The 27,548-nt window shown below is 50.1% G+C and overlaps 10 protein-coding genes across 10 annotated transcripts; 9 read left to right on the top strand and 1 right to left on the bottom strand.

Moving 5' to 3' along the window:
* Nucleotides 1-316: 316 nt before the first annotated feature.
* On the top strand, nucleotides 317-1,051 carry LAJ45_09119 (uncharacterized protein; the record flags this gene model as incomplete). The annotated part of the gene is made up of 1 exon (XM_046118664.1): nucleotides 317-1,051. One exon carries the CDS (start codon nucleotides 317-319, stop codon nucleotides 1,049-1,051), a length of 735 nt encoding a protein of 244 aa, XP_045968049.1.
* A 459-nt stretch (nucleotides 1,052-1,510) lies between these two features.
* LAJ45_09118 (uncharacterized protein) lies at nucleotides 1,511-2,339 on the bottom strand (the record flags this gene model as incomplete). Its single annotated transcript, XM_046118663.1, has 4 exons — nucleotides 1,511-1,573; nucleotides 1,656-1,741; nucleotides 1,804-1,885; nucleotides 2,055-2,339. 4 exons carry the CDS (start codon nucleotides 2,337-2,339, stop codon nucleotides 1,511-1,513), a joined length of 516 nt encoding a protein of 171 aa, XP_045968048.1.
* Nucleotides 2,340-2,683: 344 nt separating this feature from the next.
* On the top strand, nucleotides 2,684-3,596 carry LAJ45_09117 (uncharacterized protein; the record flags this gene model as incomplete). Its single annotated transcript, XM_046118662.1, has 3 exons — nucleotides 2,684-2,770; nucleotides 2,881-3,189; nucleotides 3,288-3,596. 3 exons carry the CDS (start codon nucleotides 2,684-2,686, stop codon nucleotides 3,594-3,596), a joined length of 705 nt encoding a protein of 234 aa, XP_045968047.1.
* Nucleotides 3,597-4,236: 640 nt separating this feature from the next.
* LAJ45_09116 (uncharacterized protein) lies at nucleotides 4,237-5,296 on the top strand (the record flags this gene model as incomplete). Its single annotated transcript, XM_046118661.1, has 2 exons — nucleotides 4,237-4,990; nucleotides 5,079-5,296. 2 exons carry the CDS (start codon nucleotides 4,237-4,239, stop codon nucleotides 5,294-5,296), a joined length of 972 nt encoding a protein of 323 aa, XP_045968046.1.
* A 1,368-nt stretch (nucleotides 5,297-6,664) lies between these two features.
* On the top strand, nucleotides 6,665-7,396 carry LAJ45_09115 (uncharacterized protein; the record flags this gene model as incomplete). Its single annotated transcript, XM_046118660.1, has 2 exons — nucleotides 6,665-6,788; nucleotides 6,888-7,396. 2 exons carry the CDS (start codon nucleotides 6,665-6,667, stop codon nucleotides 7,394-7,396), a joined length of 633 nt encoding a protein of 210 aa, XP_045968045.1.
* Nucleotides 7,397-8,140: 744 nt separating this feature from the next.
* Nucleotides 8,141-9,977, top strand: LAJ45_09114 (uncharacterized protein; the record flags this gene model as incomplete). The annotated part of the gene is made up of 6 exons (XM_046118659.1): nucleotides 8,141-8,317; nucleotides 8,400-8,525; nucleotides 8,609-8,686; nucleotides 8,767-9,452; nucleotides 9,521-9,860; nucleotides 9,930-9,977. The coding sequence occupies 6 exons, from the start codon at nucleotides 8,141-8,143 to the stop codon at nucleotides 9,975-9,977; spliced, it is 1,455 nt and encodes a 484-aa protein (XP_045968044.1).
* Nucleotides 9,978-12,412: 2,435 nt separating this feature from the next.
* LAJ45_09113 (uncharacterized protein) lies at nucleotides 12,413-13,511 on the top strand (the record flags this gene model as incomplete). Its single annotated transcript, XM_046118658.1, has 4 exons — nucleotides 12,413-12,515; nucleotides 12,589-12,992; nucleotides 13,088-13,247; nucleotides 13,315-13,511. The coding sequence occupies 4 exons, from the start codon at nucleotides 12,413-12,415 to the stop codon at nucleotides 13,509-13,511; spliced, it is 864 nt and encodes a 287-aa protein (XP_045968043.1).
* A 1,255-nt stretch (nucleotides 13,512-14,766) lies between these two features.
* On the top strand, nucleotides 14,767-15,424 carry LAJ45_09112 (uncharacterized protein; the record flags this gene model as incomplete). Its single annotated transcript, XM_046118657.1, has 2 exons — nucleotides 14,767-15,077; nucleotides 15,154-15,424. 2 exons carry the CDS (start codon nucleotides 14,767-14,769, stop codon nucleotides 15,422-15,424), a joined length of 582 nt encoding a protein of 193 aa, XP_045968042.1.
* A 1,154-nt stretch (nucleotides 15,425-16,578) lies between these two features.
* On the top strand, nucleotides 16,579-17,028 carry LAJ45_09111 (uncharacterized protein; the record flags this gene model as incomplete). The annotated part of the gene is made up of 1 exon (XM_046118656.1): nucleotides 16,579-17,028. The coding sequence occupies one exon, from the start codon at nucleotides 16,579-16,581 to the stop codon at nucleotides 17,026-17,028; it is 450 nt and encodes a 149-aa protein (XP_045968041.1).
* A 6,911-nt stretch (nucleotides 17,029-23,939) lies between these two features.
* LAJ45_09110 (uncharacterized protein) lies at nucleotides 23,940-25,043 on the top strand (the record flags this gene model as incomplete). Its single annotated transcript, XM_046118655.1, has 1 exon — nucleotides 23,940-25,043. The coding sequence occupies one exon, from the start codon at nucleotides 23,940-23,942 to the stop codon at nucleotides 25,041-25,043; it is 1,104 nt and encodes a 367-aa protein (XP_045968040.1).
* Nucleotides 25,044-27,548: the final 2,505 nt, after the last annotated feature.

The following is a 27,548-nucleotide window of genomic DNA, read 5'->3' as shown; positions in this document are numbered from 1 at the left end:
ACTAAGACTAAGTAAAGTACCTTACAATCGATTAGGTTTATAACCTGGTGATATGAGTATGGAGGAAGATTTTCCTAAGATTAGCTAACAAAGAAAAAAGGAGGATACACGGAAGGTTGATAAGCGAGCGATACTTCTATGAAACATGCGTTCTGCATGTAGTCGAACGACTGTACCACCGATGGGGATGAGTATATACGAGATGTGCTAGTGAGTGATGGGCTGTGATTGACCTTCACAACCTACCTTCGGCATCCCCCCACCAACCCACCACAACAACAACCACCACCAAGCAGACACAGCATCCAAAAGCACCATGTCCCACAACGTCAAAGTATCCTCCGGCGGCGGTCTGGCCGTCCCCTCTCCCAGCAGGCCCCTCCGCTCCGCCAGCAGCCCCTTCCCCACCCACAACCCCACCCACACCTACGTCGAGTACCCGCGTGTCTTCTACCCCTCCGCCCTCCTCATGCGATGCAGACCAACCCTCCAAGCCCTCACTATCTACAACCCCATATCCCACACCACCAACACGCTCTTCAAAACCCCCAACGGCCCCGCCGACATCGCTCACATCGATGCGCAGACCATTGTCGTCAGCTGCGCCGTCATCAACTCCGCACTGGCAGTCAGTTTTGGCCCAGACTCTCGATACAACTTCACCCACGCCCTCCCCGCGGCCACCCCGAAGCTCTCGGCCGAGATCTTTGCCGTGCAAAAGTGCCTCAAGCTGGGAAGGGCCATTGCGAACGTGTTTGGCCCGGACAGAGTCGCAGTGATGCGGATTGTGGTGGCGACGAGTAGTAGGGAGATTGTGGAGGCTATGACGAAGTGGCTGGAGGAGTGGACGAAGAATGAGGCCTTGCCGGTTCAGAGGACGTTTGAGGAGTTTGGGGACCCGGCGGACCGCAAGGCGATGGAAAGGATGGATAGATTTGTGGAGGAGATTGTGGAGGAGGATGGGACGGAGGTGGAATTTTGGCTCTTGGAGGATGAGAGCTTGCATGAGACGGAGGTGTTGGTGAGGGAGAAACTGAGGGAGGTTAAGTGAGGAGCTTGGATAACCCGATACTCCTCCGGCTGGCTGCTCTATGTTGACATCTGCAGGCAGGAGCCTAGGAACAAGGATGAATCGGAGAGTTGTTTCTCCTAAGAGAGGTGCTTGGTGGCGGTATGGGATGGTCTCAATAGAAATATAAGGAAATAAAAAAGGCTTGACCATTTCTTTGTTCCTTATCAAGTCCCGGTTAGCTCGAGGGTCATATACTATCACTCGACGCCTCAAATCACGTGCAAAGCACAGGCAGGTGTGCGCCCAAAAGCAAAAAAAGAAAACATATCATTGATCCTCCCCTCCCCGGCCCTCTATCCAAGCAAAGCAAAGAAAAACAAAAAAGAAATTCGCGCCCCGTTCTACAATAAAAAAACCGCTATGGTTTTCTATTTACCAAGCTAATTTATATACTGATACTTGTATGTCCGCCTCTCGATCATGACGACGACATTGCATCTACTCCAATGGATAATCCACCTTCTCCAACTTTGAAAGATGCTCCTTGTGGTGGACATGTGCCTACAACCATACATCACATTAACAACTGGCCATCATGCTAGACCACATCACATCACAGCTACAACACTAGGGAACTACTCACGAAAGGAAGGCCGCAGTAGCCACAGGGGACTATCTCGGGCTTGTCGACATTGATAAAGACCCTTGGGTGGCCCATGGGTCCGCCACCTGTGTATACAGAAGAATATTAGACATACCGCCTGGGAGTAGGTGTGGGGGAGGGGACGTACCGCCGTCGCAGGCGACGACACGCTTCTCGGACCAGCGGACGGGCTGCTGGTGGATTAGCTCGATGGCTGCCCAGGCCGCTGGCTGGAGTTGTGTAGTCATATTAGCCTCTCTCAATACCAATATCCTGATATCCCCTACTGCCAATTCCCCAATACCCCAACACCTCTATAGTCCCTTTCTATCACCCCCTCCAAGCCTAAGCAACCCCAATCCCCAATCCCAGCAATAGTAGCAGATAAGAAGCACAAACCTGTCTCTCCAAAATCGTCTGCTCAAACCTCGGTCCCACCATCGCCAGCTCCCTCGGCTGCTGCGAGCGACTCCACGTCGTCGCCCGGTTCGGCGCCTGCAGCACACGGGCCTTCTGGCCCTCGAGGGCGGTCTCCCGCAGCGGCGCCGGGTCGGTGCTGCCCGTGTCGTGGACGGTTGTGGCGTTGGTTGTCGGTTCCACGGGGGGGGTGGACGAGTAGGTACGAGTGCTGCGAGCGAGAGGCCGCAGAAGGGTGCGGGTGAGGGGGGTGATTGGGCGGAACATTGTGGTTTTGGTGGTAGTGGCGGGGGGTGGAGGGGGAGGGCGATGATGGGGCGAGGAGCGAGGTGGGAGGTATTTAGATGGGGGGGCGGTGTGGCTGGTGGGTGGCGTGGCGTGGTGGCGTGCAGAGGTTGTTCTGGCTTGGCGGTGGGAAGGTTTGGGTTGGGATTTCTATGGTGCTGCGATACTTGACTTCACCAACCGTCACGGCAGGCGAATTCAACAACACCACCATTTGAAGCCGATAGACAGTCGACAGATATATTATACTCTACAGAGTGAATATATATTCCGCAGAGCATCTAATCCAACCCACCGACCGACCCACCGTACCACCGACGACCAAAATGTCAACACCAAAAGCCCCCGCGGCGCCCGCCCAGCGCGCAATCGCAAAGCCGAAAGGCATGTCCTCGAAACTACTAACCATGAAGGTAAATCCCCAATTTTCTAAATCCCCATTCTCCCGCTCTCCCCTTCTATTCTCTCCCCTCTACCCACCCCCTCCCTTACCAGGCAGTACTAACTACCCCCCTCTACACAGTTCATGCAACGCACCGCCGCGCCCACCGCCGTCCGTGCCGCCCTCGCACAAGAAGAATCCAAGCGCGACGCCGCGCGCGAGAAGATGATCGCCGCCATCACGCCCGTCGGCGACGCCGAGACCCGCTGGGAGCTCAGCTATGTGCACCGCACCACCGGCGGGACGGCGAAGGTTGTGGACTGGGGGTACAGCGAGATTCTTGCCGACGACCGCCGGGGGGGTGGTGGTGACAGCGAGGAAGAGGAAGAGGAGGAGGAGGAAAAGGGGAGTGGGAGGATGGTGTTTGGCGCGTTCAAGTCGAAGGGAGAGGTGCGTTTCAATTGCTTACTTGCTTGGTTTTGGCTGTGTGGATGTGTGTGGGTGTAAATGTGACTGTATGTACTGACTGACTGGGCGCTGGATCACAGGCTGCAAAGACCGCGGACGAGAACGACTCCGGGGACGAATCGGACGCCTCTGACAAGCGCCAGCGGAACGTTTCACTGCGCGGGCTAACGTCAATCTCGAACTCTGGCCCGCCCCCGTCCGCCAGCGCCATGAAGTGCCGTGGCTGCGGCGGGGAGGGCCACACGCAGGCAAAGTGTCCCAAAGCAAAGTGCTACGCCTGTGATGGTGAGGGCCACATGGCGAAGGACTGTCCGAGGCCGAGGAAGGGGAAGAAGAGGGAGACAATGCCGTTTAGTAATGATAGTAAGAGGAGGAGGTCCGGGAACTAATGGCTAATGGGTGCTGATGTGCCCCCCAATAGTGGTGGTAGTGGTGGGGTTTTATTACGCCTTGGGGGAGAGAAAAAAAAATGCGAGATATCAGCGGTGGAGGTGTAGATTTGCTGGTAAGTGGGACGGAGTTTGAGGCGTTTTTTCTTTCTTTTTTTTTTTCTTTTCGTGATTCCTGCGTTTTTTCATACGTTGAGGGTTTGCTCAATTGCCTCTAAATTTACTATTGCCTTGAGCATAGTAAAATAGCATCCGCTACATGGCACCAGACGGCTCCAGCAGCAGCAGTAGCATAATTGCGGAGCTGGGAGCAGCTGTACATTCCTGTATTTGTAAAATATCATCCATCATAGAGACGGTTTCCCAAAAAGAAGATGCAGTATTACAGTAGATATAATAAATATAATATCACGCAATTGACATAATTAATTGTTTGACTGATCGAGTTGAAGCACGTAAATCCTCTGTGATATCCAAATACAGCCTAGCACCCCTAACCCTGCCCTCCACGCCCCGCCAAAAGTTTCACCTCCCAAAACCCTTGACCATACATGATATATACAGCAGCAGCACACACACACCGCAGCCCACGCCCGCAGCACGCAAACCCGCAATTGACCCCTCCACTCACTCACTCACCATGAGCGTCACCCGCCCCCTCGGCCTCGGCCGTGTCCTGCAGCCCTTCCGCCGCACCCTCACCACCACGCCGGCCCTGCACATGCACAAGCGCCCGCCCCCGCCGCCCGTCACCCACTCGGCCGACTCGGCGCCCTACACGCCGGCCGACATCGCCGCCCTGCGCAAGCACTACTCGCCCGCCCAGATCACGTCCTTCCTGGCCGGCGAGACCTCGATTGCCAGATCAGACTTTGACCGGCGCGTCCGCCGCTCCGAGGCGGATCCTATGCTGCTGAGGTACCTGGATGACCTCTCGACGATTGATCCGACGCTCGACTTTCCGACCCGCCATGCGCCGCCAGAGTATGTGGCGGGCCACCCACTGCAGCCGTTGCCGGTTATGGAGGACCCGTTCTCGGGCGGGGATGAGGCGGCGGTGCCGTGGATCCGCGATGTGAGTCGGCGGATTGGGTTCAGTGAGGGTGAGGTGGCCAAGTTTAGGACAAAGATCTTGGTCACGCATCGTGTGGTGAACCAGACGCATATGGGCAAGATCCAGAAGATCTATTCGCTGGCGGTGGCGGGGAATGGGAATGGGCTTGTGGGAATCGGCGAGGGGAAGGCAGTCGAGCATGATGATAGTCAGAGGATGGCGACGTATATGGCCGTCAGGAACTTGGAGCCCATCCCGAGGTATGAGAATAGAACGATTTATGGCGATGTGGAGGTGAAGCTGGGCGCCGTGGAGTTGGGGCTGTATTCTAGGCCGCCGGGTGGGTTTTGATCTTTTTCCTTTTCCCCTTTTGTTTTTCTGGGGTTGGGGGAGTGGTGCTGATGGTTGTGATGTTACTTGTTTTATAGGCTTCGGTGTCCGCTGCTCGCAGTACGTCTTTGAGATTGCCAGATGCGCCGGAATCCACGATCTCTCAGCTCGGGCCACTCGCTCGAGGAATCCTATGAACGTTATCAAGGCCACCATGCACGCCCTGAGGAACCAGAAGCTGCCGGAGACCATTGCTCGCGGCAGGGGAAAGAAGTTTGTGGATGTCAGGAAGGTCTACTACAATGGTATGGTGTAGAAGGCTTTTGTATTTTGTAATCTCCGTTTTTTCTTCTTTCTGTAAATAAATGGCTTGCACATATGTGAATGGACTGAGCTGCGCTTCTACCTGTAGCTAGCTGGGGTATATTCAGGTATTTGTGTTTGCAGCAGTGAGTATTGTATCCATTGTGAGTATTGATATGTCCTAAGTAGTATAGATCGTAAGTACATGTAGTATAAGTCATGAGTGTTATGCATTGATACATCATATATATTGGCGATGTAGTGTCCTAAGTACATGTACTTGTACTCCGTCTCCCAAAGCAGTACTGCAAGGCAGTGCATGTCCGAATGGCTGTAGCAAGACCGATCAACTGTCGGATGAGAGAAGAGACGATGACGATATCAACAGGACCACGAGAGTTTCTAGCTTTATAAAACATGATTGAGGACACTTTGTCAAGCCACATATTCCTCGCCATAAGTCCACAGTTGTATTATTCGCATCTATTCGGTGTTCTGAGCATTTCGTCACCCAAAGCAGCAAGTGATCGTTGCCCAGCCAGCGAGCCAGCTGCAAACCCGCCCATCTGTCATTGACCAGGTATCGCAGCTATCTATTGCGAGTTATTGAAATTATCTAGACATCGTTGCAACTGAATCTTCAACTTCGACGTCGGTCGCCTTTCCCACAACCACAAGGAGAGAGCACAGGAGGTTTGGTTTCTGTGATTTCTTATGCTTCTATTATCTCTTAAGCTTCAACATGAGCATAATTGGAGTGGTTTCAAATTTGGATATTCTAGCCAATTTGTGTGGTTGCAATCACGCGAGCTCGAGCGTCCGGATGATTTTGATAGATAACTACAGTACCTGTAACCCACAATATCACTCCTCTCTGTTTAAACACCGGCGACATTCTGGGCCTTCTTCCCCAAGGAAGTAATCGCTGCCTACCCGTATCACCCATTCCCTTCCTATCTCCCGCCTGTAGCCGCGCGCAAGTAACCCGCGAGGTTAATTAATGTAACACGTTACATGCCCACAGCCGCGCCGCTGCTGATCGATCACCAGCTGAAACCCCATCGCTGGCAGTCCAAGGTAGCAGCAGCGACGACACCACCAATGAGAAGCTGGTATGGAGCATTCGAATAGAGTACTGCAACAACAACAGCGCATCCATCCATTGGTAGCATGCGCGTACGTCCCTGGCCAGAGATCAGAAGAGCGGGGCAGTGGGTCGAGGGCGCCGTGTATGTATATATATGGGGGACGTCGTTATGGAGAGCTAGCTAGCTACCTACGTTATATACCGACTACGTACGACGCTCTAGCCTCACTCCCGGATTGCCATCTTTCTGCTGCTTAAGCTTAGTGATAGTGAGATTCTCGTTAAAAATCGAATATGGGTCAGACACAGTCCAACCCCGTGAGAGATCGCAGCGGTAAGGAAGTGGGTTCTCGCAACAGAGAGCTGGCAAAGAAGGAAGCAGGCCTACGCCGGGACCTCTCTCAGCAGTCGCAGACCGGTAACTACTCCCTCATCTTCTTCCCATAGCTCCAACCAAATATCCAGCTACATGTAGCTAGCTAGGCACCTATATACTGACATCTCCCTCTCCCCACAGCCTGGGCGCAAAATAACAAAGCCAAAGCCAAGGAACTCTCCAACGCCTCCAAAGTACACCAAACCCGCATGGAAGCCTACAACGCCCTCGCCGCCGCCGAGATCTTCCGCGCCAACAACCCCATCTACCACCACAGCACCCGCAGCGGCGCCTCCTTCCTCTTTGGCCTCTTCTCAGGGACCTCCGTGGCCTCGGCGCTCGCGGAGATCGACCTTCATGGGCTGCACGTCACGGAGGCGCTGCCGATGGTGCAGGAGCATCTCAGGCTGTGCCGCAGTAATGGCGTGGGGAGGACGACCATTATCACCGGAAAGGGCCTGCATAGTGTGGATAAGGTTGCGAAGATTCGCCCACAGGTGGAGAAGATGCTGGCGGAGGAGAGGGTCAAGGTGGTGAGGGAGGCGGGGAAGGTGAATGAGGGGGCGTTTGTGGTGGAGTTTGCGGAGGAGGGGGAGGAGGTGGGGTGGGCGGGGTGGTTTCTGGCTGGGTTGTTTGGGCAGAAGGCCTAGGCGTGATGGGTGCTTCTTGTGGGGGAAGGGCTTTTGGTTTTATGGGCGTTTTGGGCGTCAGCTTGTTGGGCATCTAGCTCTAGCTGACGGTATTGCTTTCTTTTATGGTTGGTCATTTCTTTGTGGTCTTCTCTATCTCTTTCTCTTCTTCTATACATGAATCGACTATCATTGTGTTCTTACTGCGTTTTTCATAGTTTTTTTGGTGAAATTTGGGTAAACGTAGGCAGATATGTATACGAATTATACTCATAAGTTGAATCATGATATCCAAGCAACACCAGTGATATCGATATAAGACCTTCAAACATCGATTAATAGTGCCCATTAATGCAAATATCTTATATCAAATAAGAGAAAGTCTCAAGCTACATGATCTACATCATAGCCAAGCACACACTCTCTTCCCACACCTCCGAGTGTTCTCTCGTTGCTGCAGTATCAACTCTACCGGCATGTATCTGCTTCATCCTCACGCACTCGAAACACCCAGAGCCAATGATCCCTGAACCAATCGGAACCAGGCTGTCTCCCCATTAGTAATCCGCACCCACCCCGCCCGTCCGTTCTCCCACTACGCCCGAGCCGGGTAATCCAGGCCCAGCAAACCTGAACATCGCGAGAAAGCCCGAAACCGAACAATTAACGCCCAAACGTTTTTATCCCTCGCTCCCATTCATTCCCCCCCCACTCCTCCGCGACCTCTTTCTCCCCCTTTCCATCTCTCCTCAGATCACATCACCAATGGCCGCCGCTCGAGTAGCACGAAACGCCCTTGCGTCCTCCCTCCGGAGGCCCAGCGGCCTGCTCGTCCCGAAAAAATTCCCGGCTCTCACAAAGTCACTCGCCTCACAGGCACCCCAGCAAGTCCTAACGCCCGGCGTCATCACGCAGTCGACAACCCTGTCCAATGGATTGACTGTGAGTATACTTCGCCATGTTGGAGGGAGCGGGGGAGAGTGACGACGGGTGGGCTGATTGATGATGATGATGAGGGGTATAGATTGCGACCGAGCACTCGCCGTACGTGCAGACGGCAACCGTCGGTGTCTTTATCGATGCCGGAAGCAGGGCGGAGACGGATGCGACGAACGGGACTGCGCACTTTTTGGAGCATCTGGCTTTCAAGGTAGGGCACAATTGAGCTTGAGGGATTATTTTTTTGGAGGGGAGATAGTTTTGTTGCTCACACTTGGATGGGTGGTTTGGTAGGGGACGAAAACTAGGACGCAGCACCAACTGGAACTGGAGATCGAGAACATGGGTGGTCATTTGAACGCCTACACATCTGTACGTTTTTTCTTTTTTCTCTTTTTCCCTTTCTACAATCGGACAATGCTTCGAGAGGACTGACATTGCTCTCGATGTAGCGTGAAAACACTGTCTACTACGCCAAATCGCTCAAGGACGACGTTGGAAAGTCTGTCGAGATCCTTGCCGACATCTTGCAGAACTCCAAGCTCGAGGAATCCGCCATCGAGCGTGAGCGTGATGTGATTCTCCGCGAGCAGGAGGAGGTCGACAAGCAGCTCGAGGAGGTCGTGTTCGACCACCTCCACGCCACCGCCTTCCAGCACCAGCCGCTCGGCCGCACCATCCTCGGCCCGAAGGAGAACATCCTCTCCATCAGCAGGGCCAACCTCACCGACTACATCTCAACCAACTACAAGGCCGACCGCATGGTCCTCGCCGGTGCTGGTGGCGTCCCCCACGAGCAGCTCGTCGAACTTGCCGAGAAGCACTTCTCGGGCTTGAAGCCCTCGGGCAGCAACCTCAGTATTGGCAGCGCCCGCGGTGCTAAGCCCGACTTTGTTGGCTCTGAGGTCCGCATGAGGGACGACACTATCCCCACTGCGCACATTGCCATCGCTGTTGAGGGTGTCAGCTGGAAGGACCCCCAGTACTTCACTGCCCTTGTTGCCCAAGCTATCATTGGTAACTGGGACAGGGCTATGGGTAACGCCGGTCACTTGGGCAGCAGGCTCTCGTCATTCGTGCACAAGCACCAGCTTGCCAACTCATTCATGAGCTTCAGCACCTCATACTCCGACACTGGGTAATACCCCCCCTCTCTTTCCCCAATTCCAGCTGCACAGAATTACTATACTGACCCCATCTGTCTAGTCTCTGGGGAATCTACCTCGTCACCGACAAGGTCACCCGCATCGACGACCTCGTCCACTTTGCGCTCCGCGAATGGTCCCGCCTCGCCCAAATAGTCACCGAGACCGAGGTCGAGCGTGCCAAGGCCCAGCTCAAGGCCTCGCTCCTGCTCTCGCTCGATGGCACCACCGCTGTCGCCGAGGACATTGGCCGCCAGATCATCACCACCGGAAGGAGGATGAACCCCGCCGAGATTGAGAGGGTTGTTGGCGCCATTACGGAGAAGGACGTTATGAAGTTTGCCCAGGACAGAATTTGGGACCAGGATGTTGCTATTAGTGCGTTGGGAAGCATTGAAGGAGTAAGTACCCCCCATGTCAAGATTGTAGTGTTGGTTTGGTAGGGGAATGTCTGCTAATGGGTGGTATAGTTGTTGGACTACCAGCGTATCCGCAGCGACACTAGCCGTAACTTCTAGGCACTAGACTCTAGGCCAGGGTAGAATTATTAGTCGTCGGTTAAAGAAAGAACGAAAAAAATGGGTAGTGTGGGTAGTAGTGGGTAGATAGAACTAGAAGCTAGGGTTGCGTTGGTGAGGATGTGTGCGTTGTTGGTTGATGTACAGTACACTACGACCGCTATATCCCCCCACCTCGTCGGGTTCTGTTCTTGTGGGGCTTTTTTCTCTGTCAATTTTTTTTGCATTTGTAGGTTTTCGTTGCGAGGGTCGAATATATACTTTTTTTTTGTTGATATGGTTGATATCGCCGCTGTCGTCGTCGTTGTAGATGAGGGGTTGGAGAAGTTGTAGTGGAGAGTTGGTCGCCGAGTGATGGCTCATGATACGATGGGTGATGTCGAACATACCAATGCTACAGGTAGTTCTACCCACAGCTGGATTTGCTTAGAGCAAGTCATACTTCATGAGACAGCGTGACAGCGCCTAGCGGACAGGCACAGAGATTACGTCCAGCTGAAGATTGAGAGCTCTGCATGTAGCCTGGCTAAGAAGGTAGTCTATATTGCCAGTGTTCACCATCGCTATAGATAGGGGAAAGATATATATTGGTGGTACTTCTAAGTTGTTGATTATTAATATTAACTTGTGACTATGATATAGGTAGATTAGTTGGTAGGTTACATGTAGTAGATATATGGGTAGCGCAGGCGCTTCAAGTTGTGGTAGGGTCAGATGAGTAGGTGGTATTCGTTTGGTTGGAAAGATGTACTCGGCTTAATGTGCGGAAGATATATAACACCGCTTTCATTTGTGATTATACTTGGCGCAGTGATATGGAGAGGTAAGGAATTCCTAGATGGTTACATGGGAGATACTACATGTGGATGGGGGGATACTACATGTGGCTGAACAGGCCGGCGCCGGGCTGTGAGGGTGCTGGGCGTCCTAGGCCTAGATATATCAAAGCTATATGTTTTCTTCGCCAACTTATGCACATTCTACCTAACGTACGCCTGCGTGTAGCTAAGCTTAAGGGCTGTGTCAATCGAGTACGTGGTTGGAAATTGTGTCTGGCTTGGTTGATCTGACGCTCACTCAATTGATGCTGGCTAAGGTATCCAACATTAATGCACATGTAGTAATATAGGATCTTTGTTATCGTATTTGAGTCTATATATATATCGTCCAGCTGTCTCTACTATAAATACCGCAGTATGCAATGGCATACAACCACATTTCCAGGCGTAAGGAGCTCCGCAGTCAGTCATAGACAATAGATGCTGAGAATATCATGGCAGACGTACACGAGAATAGCACGGCCTTAAGAAAAGCCCGTAAGGTATCTACACCTCCCGAACCCCTCAGCCCCAAACCTCCTAACATACACAATAAAATCACCACCAACCCAAAAACACCCGCGCCGAACCACCCCCCCCCCCCCCCTTCTCCCATCGAGCAGCCAGCCAGCCAGCCAGCCAAGCTAGCTAGAGTAAATACCACCCACTAGGACGCTCGAGGGGCAGCGAGGTTTGAGGGTGCACTGTCTTAGCTCGAGGTGCTTTGAAGGACCTCGAGGAGAGCGTTTATTTCTGTGAGAAGCATATCCTATCCTTGAGCAATGGACCTCATCTTACTCGGGCAGAGGATATAGCTAGGTGCATATATACTATGCCAATAATTGTCCTTGGGGGGTCCTAGAGGCATTACAAGGCCAGGATAGGTAGGATACTCGAGACTCCCTCCTTAAGCTTGTCCTTAATTTATCCACAGTGGTCCTTAAGTTGTAGGTCATCGATGCTGGACATGTCCACGATCAAGGCAAGCATAAGGACGCAGGGACGCTCGTCGGCCTCGTGGGCCATGCAGACTAAGACAAGTAAATGCTTGTTATAAACTGGTTATAGCCCTATGTGCTTTTGGTTAGTTATAAGATACTAATTGTTAGTATTTAGGCTGGGGGAAACCTGGGTAGCTTATGTGCCAAAGCTGTTTACGATATTGTATTATTTCTTCTAAATCATACGGGAAAAAGGAAGACTAAACCCACGAGCTCTAACAGCTCCCACAAATCTTCACCATAGCTGTAGCCTGTAGGCGACACCACAGGTACTGTGAAAATGGCGAGCTGTTGTACTTTCCAGTATCAAGATTTTCCTGAGAGTTGATAGATCTATAAATCTATCAGTAATCAATCCAAGGCCGCCTCATTCCCACCCCACCCCCAGCCACCCCACGATAGCAACCCGCGGGCCAACAGGAAAATGCCGCACCAACGATCATTACCAACGCATGACGGGAGTCCTTAACCCTAACCCCAGCACTGCCAAGCACCAGCAGGCAGGCAGCAGCCTCAAAATAAAAAAAAAATTCCGAGCCCTTCTTTCTTCTCCGTTAACCAACCACACTCACTGTCAACATCAAAAAACATAACAACCCTTCACGGAAAAGCAACAATGTCAAAAGAACAGCAACCCATTGACCAGGAGGCGATTCAATCCGCTCTTGCGGAACTAGCAGGCCTCGAGAAGGAGTTTGAGAAGGTCGATGTCGACATCCGTATGTTTATCCCCTCTCCCTCCCATCCTCAGAGAGCAAAAGGCCCAGACAGATAAGCTAACACCCCACCCAGTACGCGAAACCACACTCCGTCAAGCCCCCCTCTTCACGCGCCGCAACGCCCTCACCTCGCGCATCCACAACTTCTGGCCCCTCACCTTCGAGCAGGCCTCCTCCGCACTGCAATTCGACGAGTTCGTGACGCCCGAGGACGCCCACGTGCTCGGCAAGTACCTTCGCAGCGTGAACGTGACGCGGCCCGACCTGGACCACGAGCCGCGCTCGGTGCGCATCGAGTTCGAGTTCGACGCGAACGAGTACTTTTCCGATGCGGTGCTGGCCAAGACGTTTGAGTACCAGGCTGGCGCGGGCGGGCTGGCGAGCAAGCCCGTGGCCATCGGGTGGAAGGAGGGGAAGGACCTGACGGAGGGGGTTGCGGGCGCGGCGGCGGCGGCGTGGGAGGAGAGGGTGAAGGGTGTGAAGGGGGGGAGGGGGCGAGGAGGTTGGAGGGGCTGATGGAGAGGGGCCCGGCGAGCTTTTTTAATTGGTTTGCGTGGACGGGGAGGCATGAGGCGCTGGGGGAGGTGCATGAGCATGAGCATGGGGAGGGTGGGTGTGATCATGAGCATGATGAGGAGGAGGAGGAGGGGCCGGTGGAGGTGTTTCCGAATGGGGATGAGGTGGCGGTGCAGATTGCGGAGGATATGTATCCGAATGCGCCAAAGTACTTTAGTAAGTTCCTTTCCTCGGATCTGCGGTCTTGGCTGCGTTGTGGATGGGATGCTGACAGGTGTGATAGCTGAGTCCTTGGAGGAAGGTGATGATGAGGACGACGACGAGGAGATCGAGCTCGACAGCGAGGCCGAGGAGGAGCTCACAAAGAACGGGGCCTCCGCCCTCCTGGCTCAGATGGGAAAGAAGGGGAAGCGCAATGGCGCTGGCGAGGCGCACGACAGCGAGGATGATGGCCCCGCGAAGAAGAAGTCCAGGAAGTAGACAGCCAGTTTTTTTTTTTTCTTTCCTGGAGCTGGAACGTGGGCACAGCTAGCTAGCTAGGCTGCCGATCGAGTATCAGTATGAAAATGGGGGGGCGATGTAATCAAGTCGTGCCTGGCTAGCTAGCTTTTATTTTCTTCTTCTTATTTTTACTTCTTTTTTTACTTTCTTGTTTCATTCTTAATATGGTTGTCTGTCTGCTTGTCTGTCTGGGGGGGATCTATCAATCTATCTCATGGGAAGAGGGCCTGGAAGGGAAGGGAAGGGAAGGGAAAAAGTGCTTTTTTGTTGTTGTTGCGCTGCTGTGGGATCTGGGATCTGTATATGTATATTATCATCTAAACCTTTTTTTTTTTTCTCTCTTTGCTGTCCAGTTGAGACTCGGCTCGCCCGTGCCGTTGCCGACGTCATCGCTCGCTCGGGTTTGAGTGAGTGAAAGATCGATGCAGAAGAGGTTTGTTTGTTTTTGTTTGTTTGTTTGTTTGTTTGTTTAGGTGGTGACGCGATCATTGACACTCACGATGTTGCGTTCGCAGACTTTAGAGTATATTCCCACCAAGGCCACCAAGGAGAACGAGAACGAGAACGAGCAGAATCATCATGCGCTTAATAAGCACACGCGCAGATTAGTAAACTTAAGACAGCCGCCAGCCTGTAACGCCATCCATCCATCCATCTCCCTTGCTAGCTAGCTATCCAAGCTATATCCAATGACATTAGAGAGTTTAAGCCATCCGAGTTTAAATTTTGGCAACAACAAAAAAGATCGTCCGACAAAAAAGATCAGCGGTCCAGGGTCAAAGGAAACTAACCCAGGGCTGGTAATTTCTGCTGTTTATACCGCTGGATCGAGCCTCAAGACTACGAGGGTTGTGCTGATAGCTTAAACTCTCTATTAGTGGCCCGTAACGAACTCAGAGCTCGAGTCAAAGACAGCGTCACGAATCCAGCCTGTCATAAACAGCAGTTTTTAACTGTCAATGTCATGAACTAACCTTGATGTCCACCCTAACCCACCACAAGTTTCATTCTTTAACCTGATCTTTACACCCCAAATTACCCTAACCCATACCAAAATCCGTTCTCCACCACTGACTACATGTAGTTCATGACCATGACACCGAGCTTCCCTCAAGTCAGTTTTTAACCAGTTTAAAACTGTCTGTTAGTAACTTAGTTCCCCTCCCCTCCCCTCCCCTCCCCTCACAATCCCCACAAACCCCCCCCCCCCGCCTCCCCAACACAACAAACCACAATGCTCCTAATCGGCCTCACCGGATCCATCGCGACGGGCAAGTCCACCACCTCACGCATCCTCTCCTCCCCGCCGCACAACCTCCCCATCATCGACGCCGACGCCATCGCGCGCACCGTTGTCCTCCCGGGCACCCGCGCCTACGCCCGCATCGTCGCGCACTTCGCCCCGACCACTCCGGACCTCCTGAACGACGATGGAACGCTGAACCGGCCTGCGCTCGCGAAGCGCGCGTTTGGGCCCAAAGAGGAGATGAGGAAGGATAGGGATCTGATAAATGGGATTATCCATCCGGCGGTGAGGTGGGAGATGTATGTCTTCTCCGCTGGCCCCCCCCACTGCGTGTGTTCGTGTGTGTGTGCGGTGTTGATATTGACTGGGGGATAGGTATAAGCTCCTCCTCCACTACTACCTCCGCGGGCACTGGGCCGTCGTCCTCGACATCCCCCTCCTCTTCGAAACCCACCTCGACGTGCTCTGCGGCACCGTAATGGTCGTCGCCATATCGTCGACCGAGGCGCAGCTGGAGCGGCTGATGGCGCGGGACAACATGACGAGGGAGCAGGCGGAGTGGCGTGTTGGTGCGCAGATTCCGCTGCACGAGAAGGTGGAGCTGTGCGAGAGCGTGTATGTGAGGAGGGGGAGGGGGTGGTGGTGATGAATGATGGGGGCGTGGAGGAGTTGCAGAAGGAGCTGGGGAGGGTGGTGGCAGGGTTGAAGGAGGGGAGGGTGGGGTGGTGGGGGTGGGTGTGTTGGGTGGGGGGCCCGGTGATGGGGGTGTGGGTGTTGGGAAGGAATTTGTGGGCGAGATGGTGGTGGGGGAGGGGGAAGGAGGGGGTGAAGTCGAAGTTGTAAGGGAGGAGGGGGGAAATCTGGGGATGGAGGCTGTTTCTTTTTTGTTTCTTGCTTTTCTTTACTCTCCCGCGGGGTACAGTTATATTATATACAGCTCCAGTTCAAAAGCCATTGTACGACGACGAAAACACACCAAAATTCGCCAAAACATGGCATTTGCCCCACAATGCAGTAACACTGATAGATTCTTGGTATTGCAATCATGGACGGACATATATACTTATAAGTAGCCCAATTTAAGAATTTCGCGCCTAGAAAATAGCTATAAAAGTAGTTAGGTTGCTCAGCATGGGTGTGATTTTGGTCAAGAAGAAGTCCCACAGTTGATGCAAGAATTAATATTTTTTGCAATCTGAATTCTTAGAATAGACATATATATTCCTGGAATATGTTATGCAAAGCCTCATATCATTATGTACATACATACAATAATATCCAAGTACATGAGTTCTACTCCGCCGTCTGTTATACCAACCATCTAGCTATTTCATCATACAGTAACAGTAACAAAATAGCCCATGCACTGCCAATGCTATCCACAGCGATAAAAAAGCAATTGTCTGCTATCCTTGGCTTATACTATTCATCCCATGCAATTGAGAAGTTCGCACTAGTGAAGTTTGGCTTTTCTGGTCGTTGCTATCATTTCCGTTGTGGCTCATTTGGGTTTAGAATGAGGTTGGGTAGTTAGGGTAATTAGGGTGATTAAACTTAGAGTTGGGGTAATTAGGTTTGAGGTAATTGGGCCGTAATATTTACTCGATAGAGTGAGGAGGTTTTTTTGGTCTTTGGGTTTTTGGGCGGAGGAGGTAAAGAATCCCTGTAGTATGCAGCTTTACTCATCCAGCCCCACCCCACCTACCGCACAACCCCACCACGACGTCATTTCTCACCATCTCTCACCACCACTCACCACTCACACACACCCCCCCCCCCCCAAAACACCCATCCACAACCATGACAACCTGGCACCAAACCACAATAACGCTCCCCTCCCGCTCCCGCGGCTCCTACCTCATCACCCCCGAGATCACCTCCGCGCTGCCGGAGCTCTCCCGCTACCGCGTCGGCCTGCTCACCCTCTTCATCCAGCATACGTCCTGCGCACTGTCGCTCAACGAGAACTGGGACAGCGATGTGCGCGCAGACATGAGCGACGCTATGGATAGGATTGTCGTCGAGGATAAGAAGGGTGAGGGGATCTATAGACATGATGCGGAGGGCAGCGATGATATGCCGGCGCATGTGAAGAGTGCGTTGATTGGGGCGAGTGTGGTGGTGCCGGTGAGGGAGGGGCGGTTGGCGTTGGGGACGTGGCAGGGTGAGTTGCTGTTCTTTCCTGGTGGGGATTTGGGGGGAGGGGAGGGGAGGGGAGAGGGGAGAGGGGAGAGGGGAGAGGGGAGATGAGAGCTAATTGGGTGGTTAGGGATTTGGTATATGGAGTTCCGGAGGGCGAAGCATTCGAGAAATATAGTGGCGACGATTCAGGGCGAGTTGAAATAGGCGGTTTTGAGCTAGATAGAGGAATCGATGGGGGATTGCGGTTTTCTAGATCAAAGCGGGATGGAAATCGCGCTTTCTTGGTAAAGTTGGCGAAAAATGTGCTGGCTGGATAACTGGGTCTAATAAACTCTATTTCTCCTTTTGACTTGCTCCTGGCAGTAGTCCCTGAAAATCACGATATCCGTAGTGAGATTGTTGCTATCGTTATAATAAGATACATTCGTGATAAGGCACATACTCGCGCGGCCGGTTTGAAGCTGCTCAAAGAACTGTGGCGAATGATCTGGCAACGACTAAGAGCTCACGTTTTTGCAGTATTCAGATCAATTCAATCTGGCCGCTAGAGTACCTACTGTACTCTACCCGCACCGCCAGATTGAAGCGGCCCAAAGAACTGTGGCGAGTAATTCTGGCAGCCAATCAGAGCTCGGCGGCCTTTTGCTGTCTTGAGATCAATTACCTTTTTTTGTCCGAGCGGCCCGGCCCCCAATCCGGTAACGAGAGTAGAGGACCGAGGTTGAGATGACAGTAGTCAGCAACGCGGATATTAATTCAGAAACTTGGAAATCCGGTGAATGAAGATCTAGAAGGCCGGGCCGGGAAGCAGGTTTTTAGCCTACGGTTGATTCCCCCCGGCCCTATTAGGGTACATCTTATACGGGTAGTCGTATCCCAGCCTCAGGAGAACTAAGAGTACCTACCTTTTTTTATACCTGTCCATGGCACAAGTATTGCTGAGATATATCTCTAGATCTAGTATCCCAAGATCTAAGCCGTTTTTCTTCTTTCCGTGTATTCCAAGCCGTAGAACAAATCTTCGTTGTTGTCTTAAGCTCCAAAATAAAGCCTTGAATCAAGTATACACGAGTAAACGTAATTTCAAGTAGACCCAACAACTACTACTCACCTTCCCAACTAAGATAAGACCTTTATGGTAATTCTACCAACCAGGCCGTGTGCGCATGCAAGAGTCCCCCAAAGCGGACATCACCACGACCGAGTGATATTCCATGATCCAGTGCCTTGTTTCCATTACATCATTAATTATGCGCAGCCCGATGATCCCATACCTCCACTGCCTCAATGACGACCCCCTCCTAAGCCTGAAAAAAAAGTAGAAAAACAATAACTTGATAAATACGAGGAGCTTTCGGGGAGGCCGACTGGTCTAGGTCCAGCAGTCCAATTACAAAAATGTGCCTACCTCCTACCCACCAGCCTACCTTGCCTGCAGGACACCCACCTCCTCCTCCATCCTCGTGGCAGATGCAAGATATTTCGTCAGCACTTGCAGCACACGTGTGTAGCATTAGGAAGAGGTCGTACATATGCGCGGTTTAGTAGATCAGTGATGATAGTCCAGGCATCTGCTGTCACTCGGTGGGTTGATATGCTCATATTGACGTCACTTCAGCGACCGGCTCACCTAATTGACGGCTAGGGCTGGCACTGTGTAGATTTGATAGTCATCATGGTGTCAAGGGTGGTTATTTAGGTGAGGAGTATTCGGATGGTATTGCGGATGGGATAGTGGGGGGAGGAGGTTCCGGGGTTTGGGTTGGCTTTTCTGATCCTGGTATAAAATACTGTCATTCACTACAGCTAGTGGGTAATTACAAACATGACTGCAGCGGATTTCCATTGACAGGGAGTTCAAGTCAATAGACCCTTTGCGCTGATAGATCCAGAGTCTTTTTTGACAGACTTAGCATTAATTAGCCAAGGGATTATAGATCCAGCCTTGCATTTGACTCCCAGAGAGTTGGTAAATCGCCTAATTAGACTTCCACTCCTTCTATTCTTTGTAGAATGAGCAAATGATGACTTTTTTTAAGAGGATTCTTTCATGATAAAATTCAGATGTAACTACACCTTCTATCAAATTCTCAATGATTTAGCTAAGGTGTTGGTGGTAGAAGAAAATTATTTAATTTGGGGTTGAATTTCCTCTCTCACCAAAAGGTGGATAATGCTGATCGGTGGCAAGCAACATCTGGCTCTATTTCTTATCCGAAAATCAACGAAAATCCATATAACGCTAAGAGACAAGGAAGCTGGATGCATCTAGCGCAAAGGGTCTAATAGAGAGTATTTACCAAGTGTCAAAACCGGCAATTTACACTTCGCCACATTAAAAGGTGGTTGCCGAAACCGTCAATTTTGACCTATTTCTCGAGGTGGGGATATAGGATACGCATGGAGATGTTTTCTATACTGCGTATAGTTCACATCCTGCGAGCGTATTTCCCAGTAAGCGTGAAGAACTATTTATCTACAGAGTTTCTCCCATCATACCTTGTGAGTGAGGGGAACTGTCATTTTCAAAGTGTCAATTCTCGGATTTGACACTTAATAAATACTCTCTAATGGGGAAGTTAATTAAAACTCGGTTGTATTATAGACGACTTCCCTAGCCACTCGGATTATTTGTATGGGATGGCGGTGATCTTTCATACAAATTATCCCTGTCTCCGTCACTTGCATTTTCTGGTTCTTTTCATGGTAAACGAATATATCTCTTTTTTGCTAAATCTGTCAACACTCAGTGTCCGTTCGATAGTTACTCAGTGCCCGTCGATACTCAGTGAACGACTAGAGTGGAGTTGATTCGTATGGGTACATATATGATTTGTATACGGTGGTGACGTCCTTGGGCGGGAGACGTTGTATTTTCTGCCTCTACTGCCCTACCTGTGCCTTCTGGGAAATAAGTACTTCGGACCACAGTACATTTAGGCATTAGGGATAGACACACTACCATATACGGTAGTCATCATGTGACTTATTTAGTTATAGGTGGCTTAGTGAAGGGACCGTGCCACAAAGATAGGACTACGAGATGGTTGTCATCATAGACGTGTCGTTAGACCTAGCTATGAGAAGTGAAGTCTATCTCTCTTCTCTTCTCACCACCAACACAAGCAATCATAATCTACATTTCTAGATTACTTCAACAATATGGCTAGCTAAAGACTCTCTTGAACTCGGGAAAGTAAAGCGTTGTGGTTCTGTATTCGTCACCTGCACTTCCTAGCTCTTATGGCTGTAAACGAGTAATCATTACTTGCAATACCACAAAAAACCCACGAACTTTGCTAGCGGATTTGACTAAAAACTAACTTGTAGAGGAAATATCTGAAGCTGATCTCTGCCTTTCAGCCAATCATCAATGAAGAAATCCCTACACGGAGAGTTTCTGCGGTACTCTATATCAAGGATAACTAGGTAAGTACAAATTCACCACAATATGATGCTACCATTACTAAAGACTCTCCTAGCTGTATCTTCAAAGTACCGTGGGACTACCGCTGATTCTACAAAATGATCCTTACAAGCTTATTCGCAACTCAATCTTCAAATACGGTTCAACCCCGTAGATTTCCCCGGGCTAGCCACGGAAACCAAGATCCGCCCAATCAGCCAAGATGCCCTACGTGGTATGTAGTATGCAGTAAAGTGTGATCTCCAGCAGGGATTGAGTACCGATTCCCTTCCCACCAATAGAAGCACGTACATAACGATGCCCTAATTCCGATATACCTGCCTCCAGGAGACGCCGGTGGGTAATATATGTAATCAGCTGCCAGTCAGTGACCGGAGGCAGGGAGCGCTCACTACTGGAATCCTCGCCGAGATCGTTGGGGGCCAATGATAGCTATAGCGCCCTCGTATATGGAGTGTCTTGATTTCACGATAAGCTTGCCGGCCATTGTACTACATGCACCATGAATTGTGAGTAGCGGATGAAAGGGATCGGCCCGCTCTTTCTTGGAATTTGTATCCGAGCACTGCGTGGTCCGATCCGAGCTGAATATTTAACTGTTTATGTCCGAGGAACAGTTCAAAGTGTACAATGGACGTCTAACGCCTAGTCTATTATACATAACGCAGGGTTCACCGTGTGGGGAGGCCGGGGTGCATGTCTGGATATATAGACCCTTAGCGTAAAACTCAAAATTCAAGCCCCGCCCTTGAAATCGAGATAGGAAGCTTTACCGTTTCTGTTAATTGGTCATGGACTAGTGGAATTACGGCTGGGAATATTGAACCAACGTTTGTTCGCTGTCCATTGGGCTTCTGGATCCTTTTCGACGTGGGTAGGTTTAATTGAGGACAGGGCAGCTGATGTCTGTTAAGGGTTGAACAGTCTGGTTGACTCAAGACTCCAATCTTACTCCCCAGGCGCAAGAGTGGGGGGTATGGTTCGATAATGATAATATCAACTCGACGGGCCCAATCACCCTTTGTCATGGCTTCGATTGTGCCATGGATAACAGATAAGCCAGCGGCCGCGGATACAAATTGAGTTGGATATTCTCATAATCTGAGAACAATACTCTGGAGGCCCAATAGCATAGAAAGAATATCTTCGCTATAGTGTAACTCCAGATATCCAGATCCAAATTACTGGGCCGACTCTTATTCCGGTGCATTATTTGCCTCTATCTGCAAAAGAGACCCTTGACTGGCCTGCATGACATCTTCCTGAGATGTTTTTGACACCTTGAAGAATTTCGTGGAACCTTCATTAAGGCTATCTGTATACATGTATGCACCATGCGATGCAAGCGCTTATGCGCTTCAAGCGGGCACGCCTTGTGCCCCCTCATAGAGGCAAAAGTTACATGAACAGGCCGGAACGCGGAGATTGCGGCTGAGTGATTCCTCATGAATATGCCTTCACGTCTGTCGTTTCTGGGAGCGGGAGTATTTGACTAGAGTACATGAGGGTTGGGCCGGATACCGGACGACAACGACGACGAGCGGAACGGGCCGAACGAACCAACTGGATTGGGGTGTTTGTGGGTAGCGGGATCTGATATTTAATAAAAGCGGAAATGATCAAAACCCACAAATACAGATCTAGATTCCACGGCGGTTGGCAAATTGACAGACGGAAGGAACCCAAGAACCGGCACAAACTATCATTAGTGCATGGACAGACAATACGCGCAACTTGGTGGGGAGATTCGGATTGGTGTGAGACATGGGACAGAAGTAAGAAAAAACATCACCACTTGACCGCGGCAGGCCGCCCATTGTGCAGCAGATGGTGATACTAATCCAATTGAGAATCAGCCTACAGAACGTGTTGGTTCGGCGACGGGTGACGGCGAATAAAACACATGAGTCTCCCTCAAAAAAGAAAAAAAAAATGGCCTTCAATGGCGTTCGTAATATACAAGCACGAGTACACGTACGTTAGGTTTGGACGCAAGAGACAGTGTTGGGGTGTTGAGAGGCAAATTGCGATTTTGACGAATGTAATAGCAATTGGCAGGAACTTCTCACTGTCTTTGTCCCCCCCCCCCCCCCGGACTAAGGCAAGAGCAGTAACGTATATGCAAATATCTCTAGTCATGGACGACCGAGACTGCTATCTTTGGGTAGGTAGTACCTATTCCATTGTCTAGACCCAGGGGAGATAGGTACTTTGCACAAGGTACATCCCTTCGTGTGTTTTCACGACCAGGCGCTAATGGGCAGCTTTTACTTGGTAATAAACCTAACCCTCATTCTGTGAACCTTTTGCTGTAAAGTCACCTTCTGTGACCCCTCCTATACCTTTTTCAGGTGTCTCCACAGTCTGTAGGTAGCTAGAGTTTTTGAATATCACCACGCCGTCGCGGGCCTAATATGTCTCCGATTTTGCTTTGACGAACGAAGGGATATACTCGGGGCAGGCAAAAAGTACCGGACAATGCAAGTTTTGTCTCTGGGCTTTTTTTGCAGTAGTTCACGCCTAGCACGCGCGCCCATTGGTGAACCAAAAACCTACATTGTCCGGTACTTTTTACCTACCCCGAGTATGTAGCTAAGACCCGAGAGGTCGGGAGGGCCAAAGAGCCCACCCTTATATACCGAAATCAATAAAGTTGTGAGGATCATCGGATTTCCGGGCCAATAAGATATCCTCCTTCTGTCTTGTCTCGAAGTCTATCAACGGTCACCATACGGCAGGAATGGCAGATTGACTACCTGATAACTACTATCGTCATGCCAAGCCTAAATTGCCCCTGGCTGACTACTTTACATCTGACTGACGTTTGAGTCTGTTAAATTCGTCACAAGCTTCCGAAAGGAGTGAATACCAGGGAAAGGAACAGAAGTTGAGGATCAATAACGACGGATTATCAATACTCGATTACTTATCTTAGCAGCATTAATCCCCCCCTTCAGCCACAACGATAAAGGATGTTTAATTATTATAACAGCCCCGTGAACCATTCATTGGCCCATTGCTGTTGCGGTCGCCATTGCTGTAGACGCGGAAAAAAAGCCCGATCCTAAAGGACCGGAACTTTGATCCGACAAACTGTCAATTGTCAAGTTCCAGAGGAGGGCACCAGCCGGTAACCGGAGATCATATTCGTTCGGTACCGAACTCTCGGCTCCCTGCATCTCCGGTTTCTCTTCAGGTAAGCAAACCGTTTGGTGCAAGCTCTAGCTTCTTCGATCCTGCATAGGCATTATTGTACTGCTTGTTGCAGCCTCCCCCCGTTTTCCGGGCCCTCAGATTAAATTATAGCTTGATAGTAATTGGATTTGAAGGCATATCTCATGACAGGATGTGACTCTCCTCTCTCCTAGACCTTTTTTCGTAAGGGCAAAAAAAACGATCGAGTCGATGAGTTCAATGCCGGTGTTCACCTCCGACGCCACATTCAGAAGTGTGGGTAGGATTAAGTATAAAAATGTCCCCGACTCATTCACGGAGCGAGAAAGAATCAAGGAGAAGAAGTTGTTGTTGCTTTCCGTAAAGAGGTATCACCCATAACTTTTTATCTCTTTAATTGTTTGCAGGAGCAGCAACCATGAACTCACTCAGCCCTGAACTCATCCGTGAGATCTTTTTCCATCTTGACACAAAGGCAGACATATCACGGCTCCGTCTTGTCCAACGAACCTTTGCCCACATTGGTGAAGAAGCGCTCTTCACCTCGCTCGATGTTTCACCCACATTCCAGAGCTTGACCCGACTCATTGAGCTCTCCCGCAACAGCCACATCGCGTGTTTTATACGCAAAATCTCCCTCAGTGTCGACGCCATGCGGGTCATGGTCTGGAGTACAATCAATAAACATCTCGGCAGCAGTAGTGCAAAAGACGTTGACAAGCTTGATTACCGAACGCTGATCGTGTTCCGCAGCCTGGTCAATGAGTGTCAGGAGTTTCAGAAATCATCTGATTATGTCGCGATGCTCTCCACAGCCTTTAGCCGACTTACACGGCTATGCCATGTCTCGCTACTCGAGAGCTCGCCCTCAACGTCCGCCAATTCGGGGGCGGTAACCTTGATGGACCGCTATGCGCACACTATTGATCCTCCTCATTTCCACGGGTCCTGGGGCGAGAAAGACCATCTCCGTGCCTTTTCGGCGCTCATTGACGCCTCGTACTTCACCGGCACAACGCTAGAGTCGTTCAAGACCACCGGGCTCATTGACCAAATTCTGTTTGAAGACCGAGAGCTTCTACGCCGGGCAGCGATTGTGTTTAGGGGGTCTCGGGAACTGCGGCTTTTGTTTTGTGGAGAGGAGCAGACACAGACGCAGGTGACGGAGAGGCTATTCAAGAGCTATCTGTTTGATGTAATAGCCCCAGCCGTGGGGCTACAGAAGCTAGCAGTAGAGTTCAATGTATGTCCGCCCGCTGGACGTGGCGGTGCATTATTCGAGAAAGTGTTTGGCGGGGAAAGCCAGAGGTGGGAGATGTTGGAGGAGCTGGTAATCGGCGGTATCAACGTGAAGTGTGAGGAGTTGATTGGGTTTCTGGCGCGGCATAAAAGCACATTGAGGGTACTGCGGATGAGGAAATGCGGATTGGTGGGCGGGTCTTGGGATGATGTGGTGAAGTTTTTGGATAAGGATTTGGAATTAAGGAAGTTGGATCTGGATGGGCATATTGACTACGATTGACCGTTATGGATGGATGGCGCGTCGGAAACTTGTTTACAAATATCCCTGGGTTGTAGAGCGACCCTAGAGAAAAAGTTTTACCTTCTCAGTATCTCAATTCAATTTAGCAAAAATCACATACGGGGGACTGCGTTGGGAGGAATTGTTGGAAACTAATTTTGACTAACGAGTGATAGTTGGTGATTGTAATTTCTAATGGAACTTTCCGACGCCTGTGGCTTGCTTTGTATATGTACTAAATGTACATACTTGGACTAGTGCCGATTTGCAACTATTGTTATTATATTACAAAGGCAATAATATTCAGTGTACTGACTGGATCAACCCGGGAAGAGTGATGTACCTACTATACTCCGTTTAGAGTATAATAATATGGGTTCTGTATATATGTTTCCATTTATGAGGTTTGTGTATGTAGTATATACGTTTACTTTCCGACACTGGTTGTCACCCGACCCTCTTATATCATGTCAATACTTCAGCTGCCATCCGTCTAGTATACTCCCTCCCGATAACTCTCAAAACTCAAAACCCTCCACATTGAATATTTCCTCCCGTAAATTCAGACTGTGTTCAGACATTATCATATCGGAATTATTATGAGTATATTAGCGCTAACCACCACGTACATGATACAAGCTTAAGGGGTGTGAAAAGGGAAGGGAAAAAAAAGGAAATAATGACAAAGTTCAGCCCTGAATTAATATCCCTCCCGAGACACATTACACGTGCCCCCCCCCCCCCCCCAAAGGGTCCCCCGATCACTGTCACGCAAAACGGGAGGGGCTGACGCAATTTGTGCACCCATAAAGTCTCATATATCCCTTCACGATATGTTTTTGTTTCTGTCGTCACTGACGCTGCGCATGTCCCAAACAAGTTTCAACAGCTACATACATTAGTACATGTAGCTTTTAATTTTACTTTACCAGTAATGTATAATAGTGACTCATGATCGCGGTCCCGGAATCTAGCAACCCCTTCAATCCTAACTCATGTAGCTACGTACTTACATGTGTTTTGGGAGGCTTCTTGGTATACGGTAACGGTTTCTGATTTGTCCCTAGCTTGTTGCTCGACATATTAGTTACAATCTTGATTTTCGGACCTTCCTTAGCCTGACTGCAGCTGGCTTTAATTCGTCCAGCTTCTAGTGCTAGCTATCTAGGCGCTCCTGCAGTGGGCCTAGCCATAGCCTGGTACGAGTATAATAGGGGAAATAAAGTAACAAAAAAAGATTTGAGGTACTGGAAATACGAGTTTCTGGTTTTGAGGGCAACACATGACAGATACTCTGCAGGGTGATCCCTCGCTATCCTCAAACACGATCTTCATGTAGGTACAAAAAGTAAGTGCATTACATTTCTTTTTGGAAATTTTGGTCAATTCATTTACTTCATGGGGTATTTTGGGACGAACACGCGCATGCATACAGTACCAATATGATGTATTTGCGGTTTAGGCCAGTAGAAGCCTGGGGAATTTTGGCAGCTTACCATCCATATGCGCCGTAATCCGTGATATCCCCTCCTCCTAGCTGCCCCACCTCCTCCACGGCTCTCGACGGCTCACTGACAAGGTACGTACATATATTCCGAAGTGGGAGAGGAGCTTCTCCCTGTGTAATATCACCGAAGAATGGAAGTTTGGGCCTTTCGGGGTCTTTTCGGTTGGATATTGCTTGTGATATCTCGGTATCGGGGGATGATTTAGGGTTTATCCTTGCTACGATACTGCTATTTTGTGTAGTATGTATGTATATACTAGACGTAGTATTGTAGTGATTTTTCTAACCCTTAGAGCGAAAAGAAATGATATCGATCCCGAGGCTAGCTCGAGGGCGGAGATCAATTATAGGCACGAGATGATGCATCCCCGGTGGTTTGGTTTATTATTCGTTTACTTAGCATATACTAGACGTGAGATGTGCATGTGAGATGCATGCAGTGCGTGAAACGAATTATAGTGGGCCCTTTTTTTTCCCTCGTGTCTAGCAGCTTGCGCAATTGCATAATATTCCGGGAGACTCAGATCGGAGGATTACTTACTCAGTGTTTTTTTCTTCTTTTTTTTTCTTTTTTCTCCCTTCTTTTTTTCTCTCCCTTTCTTTCTAGACCTTTCTGACTGCCTTGTGCAAGCATAATATATTCCGGAAAAAGACTTCTTACTCATATTTATGATATGATTGTAACCTCAACGTGCACAACTTCTCCCAATATTTCGCCGAGAACTCCTAATATTTTCTCCATGTTTGAATTCAGCTCGTCTCCACACTCACGATTGAACCATCCCGTCTTACCCCGATAATAAAGGTAGGCGTTAGATGGTTTATCGGTTGTTTATCTCTATTAGGTCACCCACGCGATTCCACTCGAAAGTGCTCCCCTGCCCTGGGAATAAGGCATCGTGAGACACCAACTTTAGAAAGCCACTGTACTGTGACTGGTTGTGGTCGTAAGTATTAATCACGGTGGCTAAAAACATCTAGTAAATACCTCTCATCTT

The sequence above is a fragment of the Morchella importuna genome (assembly GCF_003444635.1).
Source record: "Morchella importuna strain M04M26 chromosome Unknown Morimp01GS034, whole genome shotgun sequence".
In the NCBI taxonomy this organism is placed as follows: Eukaryota; Fungi; Ascomycota; class Pezizomycetes; order Pezizales; family Morchellaceae; genus Morchella; species Morchella importuna.
Note: the sequence above shows the minus strand (reverse complement) of the source record. Positions and strands in the feature narration are given on the sequence as shown.